Genomic DNA, 16,470 nt, shown 5'->3' with positions numbered 1-16,470 from the left:
TCTGCCAGGCTGTAGACTAGATGATTTTTCCAGGTTTCTTTGAATAATGTGACTCTAGGTAAAAATCATTCACTATAGGCCACAATTAGGCCTTCACAAGTGTATTACCTATCATAGGTAGGAGATGAGCTATAAAGAAACAGTTTAAGTAGGTGAGAAAAATGTCATGCAACGCAGATGTCATTTGACTAGGAGGCATAACAGGTAGAAGATATAACATTCTGCCACTAATTAGCTGTGTTGACTTAAGGAAGTTACATAAGTTATCTGAGTCTCAGGATCCTGACCTATAAAATGTGAATAACAATACAGTACTAACCTATCTCAAGAGCTGTTGTGATTATTACATCATGATATGTGTGACATATGCACATGCGTATGGTGAACTATAAACTCTAATACCTGTTATGGCTGTAAGGAAGCAAATTTTAGGTTTTCAAAAACATTAGGAAAAAGGATGTGAAAATTTTATTTAGGCTGGTTTTCTTGTAACATTGTTTTTCTTATAAAATAATTTTATAAAAGAGTCCATCAAGATATTACATAGAAAATACACACTAAGGTAATATATATACACTTCATAAAAATAGAATACATCTTGGCAATTGCTTCCAGAGTCTGTTACCACCATGTACAGTGTATTGACGTTTAACATTTATGCTAATTTGAACATATGCGACTTTTAAAGTAAAACAGAAAATTGTCCCATTGATATTTTAAAAAATTGTTTCTAATTGACAGGAAAGTAAAAAGAATTCTGGAATGTAAAAGTTAAGGAGCTAACTGAATGTAAGGTTATATCAAGATGGTAGTGTAAAGATCCATGCCATCAACAATTATCTAAGGACAAAGTAATATTTTTTTCTATTATAAGTGGTTCAACTGATTTTACAAAAACCACTAAAATAATATCCTTACTTTGGTTGTTCAATCAAGGTAAGCACCATTTGGGATCAAACTAACCTCCTAGAAGTTGTACTATATTTCTAAAATGAGTGGTATTTCTTTTTTAAGTGAAAATAGGTATGTAAGTCCTATTGTGAAATAGCAATACTTTAAAAAAAAGCATCTTCATAAGTTATTTAATAAGCTTTGATCAAAGCACATAGTAACCAGTTTTATTATTTTGAAAATCACCAAATGCTCAAAAATCTCCTTGGCTTTGAATTATTATAGTTATTTTTGCTTTTCTTTTTTTTTAGGAAAATTATCTTAGTTACTATACTGCCATAAAACATCGCTCATGTGTCCTGTTAGATGTTCAGAATAATCTTTGGAAAGTAACTGCTCCAGTGTAATAAATAAAGAAAAGAAGAAGGAACTTTTCTAGACCTTACCAAAAGATGGAACCATGGTGGGATCGTGAAAATACCTTAGCGGTATCGAGGAAGGCACACACAACAGAGCATAGCACCATTTTCAAGTTGCCAAGATTGCAACTGTTCAGGAGACGGTAATCTGGAAGGGGCCTTGATTCCTGTGGTTAATGCAGTTTAAATATGTGGATTAGGCTTTGGAGAGCTTCTTAGTATGGATAGGCAGACACAGCTATATACACTATAAATGTGGTCTGATATTCAATGGTCCCATTGGCACTGTAGGATAAGGCTCGAACCCTCATGCGGTAGGTCTCTGGTTCTCGGAGCGGTCGCGTTGTGTACACCACGCCTTTCAGGTTTTCATCCCTTAAGGCAAAAGGAACAGTGTGTTCCTCATCGACCATGAGAAAACTTGTCCTGGGATGCATCACTCCGTCCTGCGTGTATGCGACCAGCCGGATTAGATCTTGATTGGCGGCTATTCCAAATGGGAGGGAGACAAGTTTGTATTCCAAGGCATATGGGCTCAAGGCACATTCCAAATCATTGGGTGGACAGTTCTTGAGGCAGAACCTGCGGACAACAAACACGAAACGCATATAGTTGTCTGGCTGGGAGGCAGAAGACATGAGGCAGGTGTACATGATCCATGACAACTTTCGGGCATTACAGGCAGGAGACAGTCTGACTGCAAGAGCAGTAAGGCTCACCCCATGTTGTGTCACTAACTCGAACCAGATGCCAGATGGTTATGAGCGTATGCTGGTCTCGAGTCAAATATCTATCTCTCAGCTCCATTAAAGTCAGAAGCTTTTGAACCACGGAAGTAAGTATGGGTACCAGGAGTAGCTTCAAAAAGTCAGTTTTGTAAATAGAAGCATCTGCACTTATATTGGAAACAAGTATTTCTTAAAGAGGAAATACAGGCTATTTAAAAATTTTAATATCTATCCTAATGCTGTTTGAAAGCTAAAATAGAAATAATGATATTTGATTTAGTTTTTTTTTTGAAAATAATAAAAGGTCGCTTAGGATTCCTGGAAGAAAAGCCTTTTTTTGTGTTCATCTTCCATATATTTTAGATTAAAAATATTGTATTTTCTTTTTCCTGAGCCCCATTGGCTGTGTTTGAGTCATCATGACTTTTAAATTGTCTGCCAAAAATCACTGGTAATAAAGAGAAAAATTTTTTTTAAATGTGTACAAAGGACCATTTTTCTGAAGATACGGATTCTTCAGTCAGATTATTTTTAGAAGTTTCATAAATCTGTATTTTAAATTTTCTCTTCCTTCTTATTCCGCTCAATCCAGATATGAAGAGCTTTTTAGTGGCTCCTGGGCAGTCTGCACTAGACCATGTTACAGTAACTTGGTAGTCACTGCAAAGAGGAAAATCAAAGTGTGAGCTCCAACTAGCATTCGCTTTCAGAACCACCTTCCTAGTAGCAGATTCTACTCAGGAAGACCATTATCTGTGACGCAACCGATAACTTGGTACCTGAACAGAGTACAACGTTTCTGTCAGGGGAGGGACAAATAGTAGAGAAGTTTATTCCGAACTCAGGGAAGACTGTTTCAGACAGCAGGAAACGTATGAACGGGCAGAGGACTGACTCATCCTTGCTCATCCCCCTTCTCTCATGAAGTCACCCGTGAGTCATCACAGTGATGGCCAACGTACTTCTTGGAGGGCTCTAAGTGCCGAGAGACCTTACAACTCTGAGGCAACACAAACGGAAACTAGAACATTTCAGAGAAAGGCGGGCTCTTTCACCCCCTGAAATGCTCACTGCTGAGGCCGAATTCTCGATGATGCCTGGTGGATTACACGCTGGGGAGGCTGCTCCGGGAAACCTGGGCGGCCCAAAGTGATGGTTTAGGCCGCAGTGGGGGCTGTGGGATGAGTTCACGTCTTGCCCATTCATTGAAGAAGGAACACACTGTTACCCCATGCCCCTTGAGGTTACTGATTTCCTGTGAGTTAAACATGACTATACAGACAGGGTTTGTGGGCCAAGGGCAGAGAGAAAGAAGGATTTTCAAAAGCATGTCTGTGAAGAGAAGGCAAGACATACCCTGAGACGGGATCCCGTTGGTAGTTGGGAGGACAAGGCGTATCAATGCACTGGTAGCTTCCTCTCATGTTGAAGCACATGCGATTCGGCCCACAGCGCACATTCTGCTCCATACACTCGTCAACATCTAGCAACAGCACAAGGAACACACAGCGTCAGCAACGCAGGTCACAACAGGCCTTCAGAGCAGGCGTTGCGGGAGCTTGTCCTGGAATGCCCAGGGTTGCCTCCCCATGAATGGCCTTGGTAGCTTTCCCTAAGCTTCCTCAACCAAGAAGTGGCCACCCTGAAACCTGATGTGCGATTTATCAGGGTGCTTTGAGCATAAGTTATTTTAAAAAACACGTGAAAGGACACAGAAAAAGAAGCACTGTAAAAGCAGGAGGGAAGCTATTTAGAACTCTCCGGTGTTTTTTGCATTTGGAAAATAGAGTCCATTTGAGTTTTATAAAGCAAATAATACTTTTAAGTTCACTAAAAACAAGCTACAAATTTAAAGTACACTTTTGAACCTTTCTGTAAAGAATCTCTTTAAAATGTAGGTGATCCCTCCCTAATATTTTGTTTTGTAAGATCAAACTGTTGAGTGGAAGGCAGGGTAGTGGAAATGAAAGGAGTCAAGTCATAAATTCGGAGGAGACTGTACAGGTCAGTCAGATTGCATGGAGAGAGAGAATACAGACAAAAGCAGGTTCAAATGAATAACCCAAGAGCCACGATCCCAAGTTTGAGCAAATCAGAACTGTGTAGAGTCCATCCTATGTTGTTATGGTGATGGGATGTTCTCCCTAGGGTAATATCTCTCCCTAGGGTAATGGAGAAACGTGTAAATGAAAAGGTCTTTATTTTAAATAAAAACACACTTAAATCACTAAAATGAAGAAACATCTTAATTTTTCAGCTTTCTGAAAATGAGTGTTTTTGAGCCATGATTCTTTACTTGGGGTTCATTTCTGAGCATCAGACGATCCATGAATGAAAATGTTTTTGCGTGTGTGTGTGTGTGTGTGTGTGTGTGTGTGTGTGTGTGAGAGAGAGAGAGAGAGAGAGAGAGAGAGAGAGAGAGAGAGAGAGAGAGAGAGAGAGAGAATGGATTTTCTGGAAAGAGGGTCCAGAGTTCAACAAAATTTTTAAGGGGTTTTGAGATTCCAAAGTTAAGAACCATATTTTTGAGCAACAATGTCAGACTGTGGTATTTTCATTCCCATGGTGGTGCACGAAAGCTTTCCTGTAGCATTAGAGCAGGAAAATATTTCAGGGAACCAGTTTCCATTCAGGACTTCATTTTTCATAAGTTCTCCTTTGCTAAAACCAATCCTCCTGAGAGCTTCCTGTGGCCCAGGGTTCTCCTTTCTCCTCTCCCCTCTTACATCCTTCTGCTTTACAAAACACAGGTTTCTACTAATCCCTAGTCTCTTTATGATACATGGGTATAAAATGCTTCAAGGCACATACACATGGTGAGAACATATTGATGGTGACAGGCCTTATTTAATCATGGCTACAAACCAATGGTTTTAGCTCTCTATTTTAAATTAAATTTCAAAAGTGAACTGATTGTCATGGGAACACCTACTAATACTTTTACCTGAATAGAAAAATGACCTGAGACTTTTTCTCACAGTCAATCTGCTTGTTTAACAATGAGTACAGGCTTTTAAATTATATAGGGGTCATCCTCCATTAACTGAGTGAGTTATGTCTGCAGCTCCAAAATTTTGATGAAAATATATTTAAAACATGTGCACATTGAACAACAATGCCAGAATTCACATCCCTTGCAACTACTTAGAGGTCAGTTTTTAAAAGCACGAGTTAAATATAAGGCTTTCAAATTTCTTTTTGGAATAGGCAAGCAAAAAATTTGAAGACTATTTAGCAAAAGTCTAAGTCAATTGGCTGCAGTTAACAATCCTCCTTTTTTAGTATTCGAATAAACATAGATCCTGATGTATAGGAGGGAACAAATATAATTAATTGACCCAAATAAGTTCTCTGGAGAGGTAGGTCCTAAAGGCAAATGCACCTCTATCTCGGAATTGGTGCCAAGACCAATGGGCATACGTAACTATTATGTCATTTCACAGGAAGTGACTTGGTATCTGCATGATGGTACTTCTATTGGAGTTGGGTTAAAGTTGTGAAGTTCTTTTGTGGGCTCTTAAGTAACTTGAAATAATACTATAAAAAAAGAGAAAGGAGAGAAGAAATTCCTAGAGACAGTAGTCATTCCCCTTTATCCGAGGGGGATATATTCCCACACGCCCAGTGGATGCCTGAAACTGCACATAGTACCGAACCCTATTATATATTATGTTTTTTCCCCACACATACATACCTATAATAAAGTGTAATTTATAAATTGGTACAATAAGAAACTAACAATAACAATAATAAAATAGAATAATTATAACAGCATACGGGAATAAAATTTATGTGCATGTGGTCTCTCACTCTGATAACCCATCTGATAACTGAGATGGCCACTAAGTGACTCAGGAGGGGTTAGTAGATACAGTGCAGATATGCTGGGCAAAGGGATGATTCCCGTCCTAAGCAGGACAGAGTGGGAGGGCTCGAGATTTCATCAGGTTACTCAGAATCGTGCTCAATTGAAAATTTGAGAATTGTTTATTTCTGGAATTTTCTATTTAATATGTTCAGATTGGGGTTGATCTGGGTAACTGAAACCTTGAAAAGCGAAACCATGGATGAGGGGGAACTGCATACTAATCATGGACAATACATGTTACATTTTATTTCCGAATTATTGACTACTTGCATTTCTGTCTTAAAAATGAGCATTTTAGATTGGTTCCAAATATATCCTGCTTTCTACGGAAATGACAAAAAATGTAATTATTTACTTTAAACTTAATAGTCTGCACAAAGTAAAAAGATATTGGGCCAGACTGATAAACGGAGTAAGTACTTACTTGACTTTTTAGTTACTTAAATGTGCTGACAATGTGCTCTCTATTACTAATTTTATACTAGGACTAGTTTCCCTACAGGAGTGAAACACAGTATGAAACAAATTTTTATTACACTTAAGTCTTGCCTATTATCTCTGTGAACCAATTTCCAATTATGATTTTATCTGTCAGAAGTGCTTCATCTCCTTGACAAAATAAGACGGCCTCAAAAGGTAATGAAAAGACCTCTAGGGAACTGTGAAAGAAATTCAATTAGCCTTATCTTCTTTTTTCTCATAAAAGAATAAAAACAAAAAACAAAACACATTCCCTTCACACCCATCCTCCAAATTTCATTTTAGCTGTTAATTTTTATAATGAACTCATGGAGAAACATGGAGGCCAATGACCAGCAAGGGCCCATGAAAATGGAGGCATGGAGACCACAATATGGACGTATGTCTGTGTGCATAAGAACAGCTACTTTATCACATATTTTCACTGGCTAAATATGGATCTATACACAAATATCAGAATCTAATATACAAAGTATTTGTCCTTAGCCCATAATAATGTACACTTCCCATAGACAAGCTTTTTTAAGTATTTGAGCTTCTGGGTAGGTGGCCCTTCTTTGTCTTCCATCTATTACTCCCTCCTCAGGTATCATATAGGCATTCACTCTACTCTCTGTGCTCATTCTTTCTATTCATGGGCCTTAAAAGAAGAAGCCAGGAAGGATGCAGAAATCGTGCAGTCTTCTGTTAACTGACAATGTGGTGATGTCTGTTTTCTATGCACTATTATAAGAAAATTATTGTAATAGAAATTATAGTCATTTTATAACATAAGCATTATTGCTACAAGAAAAAAACCAAGGTAAGCTGAAAAACTTTCATACTAATAGCTTAATAGCATTAGAACATATGAATGCATTTAACCAAGGGCTTCTGGATATATTACAAAATAATTTAGGATAAACATGCTTGAAATATTCATCTTACAGAAAGTATAGAGTAATTCTGATTCTTGATAAATATGGATTACGTTAAAAAACTTGGATAGATTAGGACACTCATTTCAAATGCAAGGCCAACATAATGTTTAAAAATGTTTAGAATTAGAACTGTGGTACTTAAAGATTTTTCAGTTTCTCCTATTTCTTGTGCAAATCACGATTGGTCATGTTTGCTGTTTTTCATTTTGCCATCTGGTGACTTCTACTTTTGATTAGAATCTCTGTCCTTGATCAATGTCAAATTCACTTTAACTTCCTTTTTATTACGGATATTTCTATCACTAATGTATAAAACTTCGAAAATGCATATGTGAATGAAAAGTAGTCTTTTGTTCCTCATAAATGCCTCAAACACTTTCGAAAGCTATAAAAAGACGCCAAGTTACTCTTCAGAGTAAAGACCTCTTTAAAGGGCATAATTGTTTTCTTTCATGTCCTTTTTAAAACCACAAAAATATGCAACCTATTTAAATTGCAACCATTTCAAATGACACCTGCTTCTGATTTGTCTGCATTATTTTCCACACTCTGAAGCACAACTGAAGTTGAAAAATGTTTAAACTGAATAAGTGACAAGGGCAATTAAAATACAAACTGGAATAATTTAGAAAAGAGGAAAAGGAGAATATGACGTGATATAATCCTTAAAAATTTGGCTAAGGGGTTTGCAGTCCAGTTGGTTATTCAAAATGCTTCAGTATCTAGCCTGCTTCCTTCCATGGTGTGTGGTATAGCTCTAGGGAGTGTAATGTTAGTGTTGGGCATTGCCACCTCTTCAGAAGGATTTTTGGGTTGAAAAGCTGGGTAAAATTATAAAACAGGGACTGTATAAATGCTCTCACCTCACTCTGCAGCCATAGCACAACAATCCTGGTGCTCACAGCATCATAGGAGAGACAAAAGACTACTCTAGACGTTACGAGATCTGAGATCAAATCCTGCTTTTGCTTGACTGTTTTAGGACACTGAGCCTCACATAATCACTCCGAGAATCAGTTTTGGTATCTGTAGGATGGGCATAAATTACTGCTCTTGACAAATCTGTATGGCTGATTAAAATGAGATAATTGTTGACTTGGAAAAACACGACTATCATACAAATATGTTTTTCCAGTTCTTCAAATCTCAGTGAAAGGTTCTTTTACTTTCTTAATAAATACTTGGTGACTGATGGCTGGGAGCAAAGGTTATTATTGTGTTTACTTTTCTTCCCCAGCCCACATGATCCAGTGGGGACTCAGGGAGCGTACATGAGTGAATGGGCGGGGTAGGGGTGGAAAGCTCAGGGTACCTCAGGGGACACCATTGTCCATCCTGGTTTTGTCTCCAGGACACATTTTCCATGAGCTGCATCCTGGCACATCTTTTCTGACTCTCACAGAGAAGGAATGTTCAATCTAAATTTGATTGCTCCTGATAAAGTACTATTTGGGAGATTTTATTTGCTGTACTTTAGAAAAGGATATAGCTTGTACATGAGAGAAATTAATAGAATTCAGAGGCTTAAGACCTACATTATGGTCCTAGATTTTCTCCACAAAATTGAGAAGGTGTCTAAGAAGATTTTCAAGATTTATATAAGTTCTTTTTTCTTTTTAATCTCAGTGTACATTGCAATACACCTTATCAAATGCTCCGTTCATATTTTTGTGTAAAACGATACTACTGACATTGATATTTTTTCTTTCTACTACCACTGTACATTGTCCAAAACTCTGTATAGCACCTATAACCTTGTATGTTTATTATGTTCTTATTTTCATGCCTGTCTCCACTAGAATCTAAGATTTCAAAGGGAAGAAACTGCATATCATTTATTGGTTTAAACCTTTTGCATTCTGCAATGCTAGAACATGATTGTTTCATGTTATTCATAGACTCAAACAATGAATGGGTTATTTAACTGATTCACCCACCGATCTCCAAGCCAAAATATAAAATAATGCCTAACACGGAAGTAGGTTTACTGGGCACTCTTTCCATTTCCCGTTCCATCTTAGATGAAATGTGGGGGGGAAAATGTTTGAAGAGGTCGATCCTCATTATGTTTTAAAAATATATAAGATAAAGTGGTTCAGGCATTCTTAGTCTTCCTAGTAAGACCATACCAAAAATGTTTTCAACTATTTTTTTTTCTTAATTGCTTTCTTATTGCTTCTCCTATGGCAAAAGCGATGTTTAAAGATAAGTCAAACCACCAGGAATGAGAAAGAAGAGGAGGCAACTAGGAGCATAATTATTCAGAAAAAGAAAACATTTAATTCCTCACACTTTCCTATGTTGGTTTTAAGGCAAACTGCAGCAATAATCACCCCAACATCATCTCACCTTGACATGTCTTTCCATTGAGCATGAGCTGATAACCAGGTGGACAGACACATTGATAGCTTCCAAAGGTATTTTTACACTCATGTTGGCAGGCGTCTCTATTTTCACATTCATCGATATCTGTGTGGAGAGAAAGCGGAGTGTGTAAGCATGCAAACGAAAGGCACAAACTGTGACAGAATCAACTATTAGGTAGATGCAAAAGTAACTGCGGTTTAAACGGTTAAAAATAATTGCAAAAACCGCAATAACTTTTGCACCAAACTATATAAACACGCTGTTGATACACAATAGACAAACTTTTTCGTGATCTAACACTCGTGTTTAAAAATGCTCAAAGCTGGTTTACATCAGAGTCTGTTTTTAATGGAGTCTAATATAAACTGTGCTGCTTTATAAAATATGAACATCTCTTCTGTGTATAAACACTTATAAGCTGAAACCCCCAAATGGCCAATTTTTATATTAGTTAAGAAAGTAAGAGTGGAATGACAGACAAAAAAGATTTGTCCAAGATCCTCGACCACCAAAGTACTAAACTCTTGACAGACTAGTAGGATTTACCTAAAAGATAAAGTTTCTATTGAGATTAATTGGAAAAAGGAATGCTAGTTTTTATTTTATTTAAACTTTAGCTGCCTCTCTCCCTCTCCCCCTGTACCTGCCCCCAACACCCATGCAGTTTCCCATACATAGATATGATCAAGTGGCAGTGTTTTTATTTTCTAAATAGGAATAGTCATCAAAATTCATATAACTGTAAAGTACTAATGGCAACTATATATATGTGTGTATATATATATGTATATATGCATATATGTATATATGTGTGTATATGTGTGTGTGTGTATATATATATATGTGTATATATATATATATATATATATATATATACACACACACACACACACACACACACACACACACACACACACATAGTTGCTGTGTTACCTTGAGCAGGCCACTTAACTTCTCAGGATCTCAGTTGATCTTTCTGCCAAGAGGAGTCATCAATACAATCTCCTTACTTTACAGATTTTTGGAAGGTTCATATACAGTAATATATGTGAAAGCATTTTCTAAACTATAAAAAGATATCTACCTGTTATAATTAAACAAAGCCAAGAAAATAGCAATACAAAGGAGAGTGAGAATAGATGATAATTAACAATTAATTCTTATTTGCTTTCAGGATAAGAGATGTGATTTGGGGGCCTCAGATTTTTTGTCCCAACTGTATTTTGCTTTGACTAACATTAAAATTTGCTCACAGTCCCTGAGCACCCACCAACCAATGGGAGAATGAAGATGAGAACATGACCTGCAATGGGAATAGGAATCTATCAGGTGGAAGTACAGAGAAGAGAAAGTGAAAACTGGGAGATGTCGCCGAGAAAAAGGATCTGTTCATCTTGCATATGCTCAGACTAGAATTGCAATGATTCAAAATCTATTAATAATAAACACTCATCAAATCTTTCTCAATGGTTTTGCCCAATTTTAGTTAACCAAAGCATTCATTCCAGAACTTGTGTGAGTTATTTTTGCTTTTTCCCTTTATAATCTGCTTTAACCTAGAATAACAATGCGAGTGATGTTGAACTTTAAGTAGTCCACATCACACTTCCAGGACATGAATTTTAAAGTGGCCCCAGAGTGATTTCTGCATTCAGAAGCACTGCAATCTTCATTTTTCCTGTGAAGCTTTGGAATCAATTCCTTAAAAAGCTAATTTTTACCCAAGTCTAATAAGATTCCCTAGTGTTAATCTGAATCTTTTGTAAGTTGTCTATCCCATATGATTAATTAGAGGCATTTGGTGTTCATTGCAAGTTTCTCATCACATAATTGCAAAGCTGTCTGCAGCCTTGGCATAAATTTCTCTATTAGTACCAACACTATAAAATACTCACCATATTTAAAGAAATACTTCTAAAGGTCTAAACATTTAACTACCCCCAACTAAAACTTAACTATCTAGTAATTGATTAGTTATGGAAGTTTAATTTAGATTCTCCAAGATTGGTTCTCACTCTGAAACAGTAGCTGCCTCAAACAGAAGATAGGCTGAGGAAGATAATTCCTATAAACATAGTATTAGTGTAATATAAACACAAAGACATAGAAAACATTTATAACACACCACCATGATGAAACTACAGGGCACAGATAGTGATAAAGAAATAGAGAATTGGGTTATTAACCAGGAACACTTTCTTAAAATGACTTGGGCCTTCAGATGATTGAGAAAAAGTCAGCTAGATGATATATGGTGTGTGTGGGAAGATAGCGTCATTCATTTATCATCATAGACACAAGATTTGGGGGCAGGAGAATACAAGTAGAAAAGAAGGACTTGTCTAAAATGAACGGAAAGAGTGGGATGATCATAGGATATGAAAACCCTTCAGTGGGAATAACTATTTGGAAGAAACTTTGAAAGACAAAATGTCAGATGCTAATTCTGTCAATAAAAGAACAGTGAAAAAACTTTTAACTAACAGAATCAGGTCAAAATGTGGGCATAAAAGAATTACCAATAGAATGGTTTGGAGCAGGTTGAGAGCTGTGTTTGCTATACAAGCAAGAACATAGAATCCACTTAGCAATTAGGCAGTGTTTGACCATACGAGACAAAACGTAGAGAGTTGTTAATGAATACATTAAGGTTTGAAGTTTAAGGAGTAAAACAAACTAGTTCTGTCCACAGTTCTAGGAAGCTGATCACAGGAAGAAGACTCCATGTCTATCATATTAAGTTTCATATACATCAGGACATCTAGATAGGAAAGTTCTGGGAAAATATGGACCTAAAGAAAAAAGGTTAACATTTAAGTGCCCAGAGGATTTGAGAGTCGAACTGAGTAGAGATGGAATGAGAAGGTGGTCTACTCCAAGGGTGACTAAGGAAGCATGTCTCAGAAAATAATGATGCAGGAACAGGCTTCAAACAAGTAACAAAAGAAATGACAAAAACTGATGTCGGCAGGAGAAGACGTTTTTAAAATGTTTAAAAGAAATGTTTAACAGAAAGCATATTGAGGGGAAAGTAAGGAAAGTATAAAACACTTAAGGAAAACACAAGAAAATGAGATTGGTATAAGGGTCTCTTAAATTTAACCATAATTTCTTTCTTCCCTCCCTTCTTGCCTCCCTCTTCCCTTTCATTCTTGCTTTCTTTTTCCATCTAACAAAGAAGGGGCTAATTTCCATTTGCTAATTCCTCTTGGTGCATAGCTCAATGACATGCAAACTATGAATACTCACAGAAAACTGAATTAAATGAATGACAGATGTTAATGTTTGCAACTTAGCAGGAAACAAGGTCTCAATTCTTGAGTTGGAAATTACACTTCAATTTTGCAAACAAATTGAATTACAGACTTGTGAGATTAGATAAAGATATTGAAAGCACATATTTTAGAATGATGGAAGCAACTTAATTTTGTCCTGGCTCACAAGATCTTTTCAGTGACATACATACACACAAAATAATCGAACTGAAAAATTCCATGGGGGGTGTAGGACAATAGTCAACACAGAACAAGCAGTCGACTGAGTAGCTGAAAGTTTTGCTTTTAACCCACTGCTTTGGTATCAAGCAGATATAGCCATAATTATGGCATTATATTATGTACAACATGCATATTCTTTTAAAAAAAAAACAGAGTCTGGATGCTACAGAAATTTATTTCTATGTAGCGTTAAATTTCAGAACACTTTCAGGGTATTCAAAAACCATGAATATAAAACAATAACTTATTAGAATTCACACATGTAAATACCATTTACAGTATTCATTTATTTGAATCAAATTTGTAATCGTTTTACGTGCTAGCGTAAATGTCATCAAACTTTGAGTCATCCCAGACTTGAGAACAGATGTAGTTCACTGCACCCAAACTATTATGGGTGCTGTACATATGTTCAGACCGGCCCATAGGTGAGCCCACAGAAAGGAAATGGAATATGGCTGACATTTACCTACACATGTGTCATGGCTTGCCTCAGAGCCTTGAGGGCAAGTTTTCCTAATAGTCCTTCTAGTCCTGGAGAGAGATGTTCTGCTGTTTCTATACTCTGAGTAGGAGCTGTAGAGATGTGAGTACTGTCTGTAATGCTGTTGAGGTTGATAGTTGTTTCTCACGGGGGAGAACCGCGCAAGGTTATAGCTATTGTATTGAGTGCCATAATGTGGCAGCCTCTCCAATCCAGCGCAAGATTTCCCGTCCCCTAATAAATGTTGTCCTGGTGGACAGATACACTTGAAGCTGCCGGGAGTGTTGAAGCACTGATATGCACAAGGCTTAGGGACTTGTTCACACTCATTAATGTCTGCTCGTGTGCCATGATACATAAAAAAGAGAAAAAAAACAAAAACGCATATACATACACACACAAAACACAGGAATAAAGAATCAGTCTGTGAAACAAACTGAAGACATTATGTTACCCTCTAAAGCCAGGAATATAGTAATTTCTCAACTGTTGCAAACTTTTGAGAAAGCCTTAATCGTTCAGTTATGAATATACAGGAAGAGTCTATTACTCTCCCTAAAGATTGTTTCCCACACACAGTAGAAACATTAAGGTTCGTATGGAAAAAATGTAGCCTTGAATCCAGAAAAACTAGAGTTCAAAGCTAATGTAGATCTTAACTTTTGTTGGTGGAGGGAAGAACACAGACACATTACTAGTTTGCATTTAATTATAATATTGATCACTAGTGCCTCTAATCTTTCATACATTTATAAGTTTCAGATGCAGGAATACTGGTACAGCTACAAACATTTTTATGTTGTCTCTTTTAAATCAATAATTATTAAATAATGATCAAACCAATTACATTTTTTACAAAAAAACTGAAAGGAAGGAAATGACAGAATAATTTTTTACTAAGATGTAAGCTCATGAAGTCCATAAAATTAAAAAAAAACGACTTTTCTTTCTGTTCCTAGGTCAACACAGAATATGTACTTGCAACTTTTCCTATAAAATGGAAAAGCATATGAAAACCAGAGATCAAAAGCAAATCCTTTAATTCATTACCATAGTGGCATGAAAGGAAACATGAATAAATAAAGTAAAAGTAGTAAGTTTTGCTTCAAAATTATTTCAGTAGGTAAAAGTTAAAATTAACATTTTTAATCTCTTTAAGGCAATGGCCTTACCTTCATTGATTTATTGCCCAGTCCAGTGCCTGACATTCAACTTCTGGTCAAATTAGTGAACAAATAAACATTGTGTTCTGCTAGGTCATTGCTAAGATTGATTTAGATGTTAAACTATATATAAATTACATTGTCTCAGTAGAACACTAAAATATGTATTTCCATTGCTAAAAAGTATTTATTTAAAAGTTTCCAGTAATGGTATCAATTTGAACATTTGCTGTGTGCAAAATACTATGCTAGGTACTGCATAAAGACAGAGCTAAGTCTTTATGGGAAAATTTACTATAAATAATTGTTAGGTACACACCATGGCAACCAATTTTAAAGCATAGCATGCAAACCAGAAGCCAGTGTTTAAAAGCCCACATGATTTTTTGCTGCATTTAAATATTTATGAGGAGGAATAGAATTTAATAGGTTAATTTTTTGATTATAAATACATTAATTTAATAAAAAGCATATAGTTACCTTCTTACAGATATTTTCTATTATTACCTGTCTTACTTTATATTCAATTTTAACTAAGATGGAAACAAATAGGCAGTTGGGAGGCTTAAATGAGATAGCCTTAGCATACGGAATGGCACACACTAAGTGCAAAATATATGGTAAATAAAGTAATAATTATCACTTTGCTTAAGTTGTATATGCACATTTTAATCTGTCATACCTAAACCCCATATTACATACAAGTATACTTCATATCCAAATTAAATGTACCTAGACAAACATTTTGTCATGTGCATAAAGATAGTCAATGAGAGAATCTTCAGTTAACTTGTCATGGCAATTACATCTGAACCTCACTTTGATATGTGTAGTGTATGTAAGCACTCTGTAGTGGTTACTATTATCACTTGAAATGTTAGTGTAAATTAAACTCAATATGAAGTCTCTAAGTACAGTTGACCCTTGAACAACATGGGGCTTTCAAAAGCCCACACAGTTGAAAATCCATGTAGTATAACTTTAGACTCCCCCCACACTGTCATCCCTTGGTGTCTGCAGGGAGATTGGTTCCAGGACCTTGCGGATACCAAAATCTATGGATGCTCAAGTCCCTTATGTAAAATGGCATAGGACAGTGCATGCAGTCAGCCCTTCACACCCACAGATTCCCCGCTGCAGACTGAAAATATTGTTTTCCACGAGCTGTTGGTTGAATCCACAGATACAAAACTCAGGAATACAGAGGCTGACTGTGTATTTATTAAAAAAAACAAAAAAAAACACACATATAAGCACACCCATACAATTCAAACCCATGTTGTTTATGAGTCAACTGCAATCCAAATTGTTATGAATTAGTTAAATCGACTTACAAGTCTTCTAATTGTAGCGAGAAAGCATTTGAAGATACAGTGGTCCTACTTCAGTTGGTAAGACTAGGTAACTATGAGTAGATTGATTACTGAATAAGAGTTCCTGTTAACTTACCCATACAGGGTCTTCCCACTCCTTGAGACCGGTAACCTCTTGGACAGACACAACGATAGCTGCCTCTTGTATTCTCACATATCTGGTTATATCTGCACTGATGGGTCCCATCTTTACATTCATCAATATCTATAGACACGGAGGCAACAAAAAGTAATAACACTTCCTCTTTCAAAACCTAATATTTAAAGTGAATGTTCTTTA

General features: G+C 36.4%; 1 protein-coding gene across 5 annotated transcripts in view; it reads right to left on the bottom strand.

The window, feature by feature from the left end:
- Positions 1–450: 450 nt before the first annotated feature.
- The window catches only part of HMCN1 (hemicentin 1), a 489,269-nt gene continuing 473,249 nt past the window's right edge, over positions 451–16,470 (bottom strand). For 4 of the 5 annotated variants that reach the window (XM_074322402.2, XM_088801634.1, XM_088801635.1 and 1 more), the window contains 5 exons: positions 16,267–16,395; positions 13,640–13,990; positions 9,656–9,775; positions 3,395–3,521; positions 451–1,892 (listed from right to left, as the gene is read on the bottom strand). In XM_074322402.2, coding sequence (XP_074178503.2) covers positions 1,526–1,892; positions 3,395–3,521; positions 9,656–9,775; positions 13,640–13,990; positions 16,267–16,395 — 1,094 coding nt within the window. In that variant the 3' untranslated portion in view covers positions 451–1,525. The remainder of the gene's footprint in view (positions 1,893–3,394; positions 3,522–9,655; positions 9,776–13,639; positions 13,991–16,266; positions 16,396–16,470) is intronic. The other variant, XM_019738064.3, reaches the window with a different exon arrangement.

Source organism: Rhinolophus sinicus, chromosome 11 (genome assembly GCF_057876585.1).
Source record: "Rhinolophus sinicus isolate RSI-liver-muscle chromosome 11, RSI-T2T, whole genome shotgun sequence".
Classification (NCBI taxonomy): domain Eukaryota; kingdom Metazoa; phylum Chordata; class Mammalia; order Chiroptera; family Rhinolophidae; genus Rhinolophus; species Rhinolophus sinicus.
Note: the sequence above shows the minus strand (reverse complement) of the source record. Positions and strands in the feature narration are given on the sequence as shown.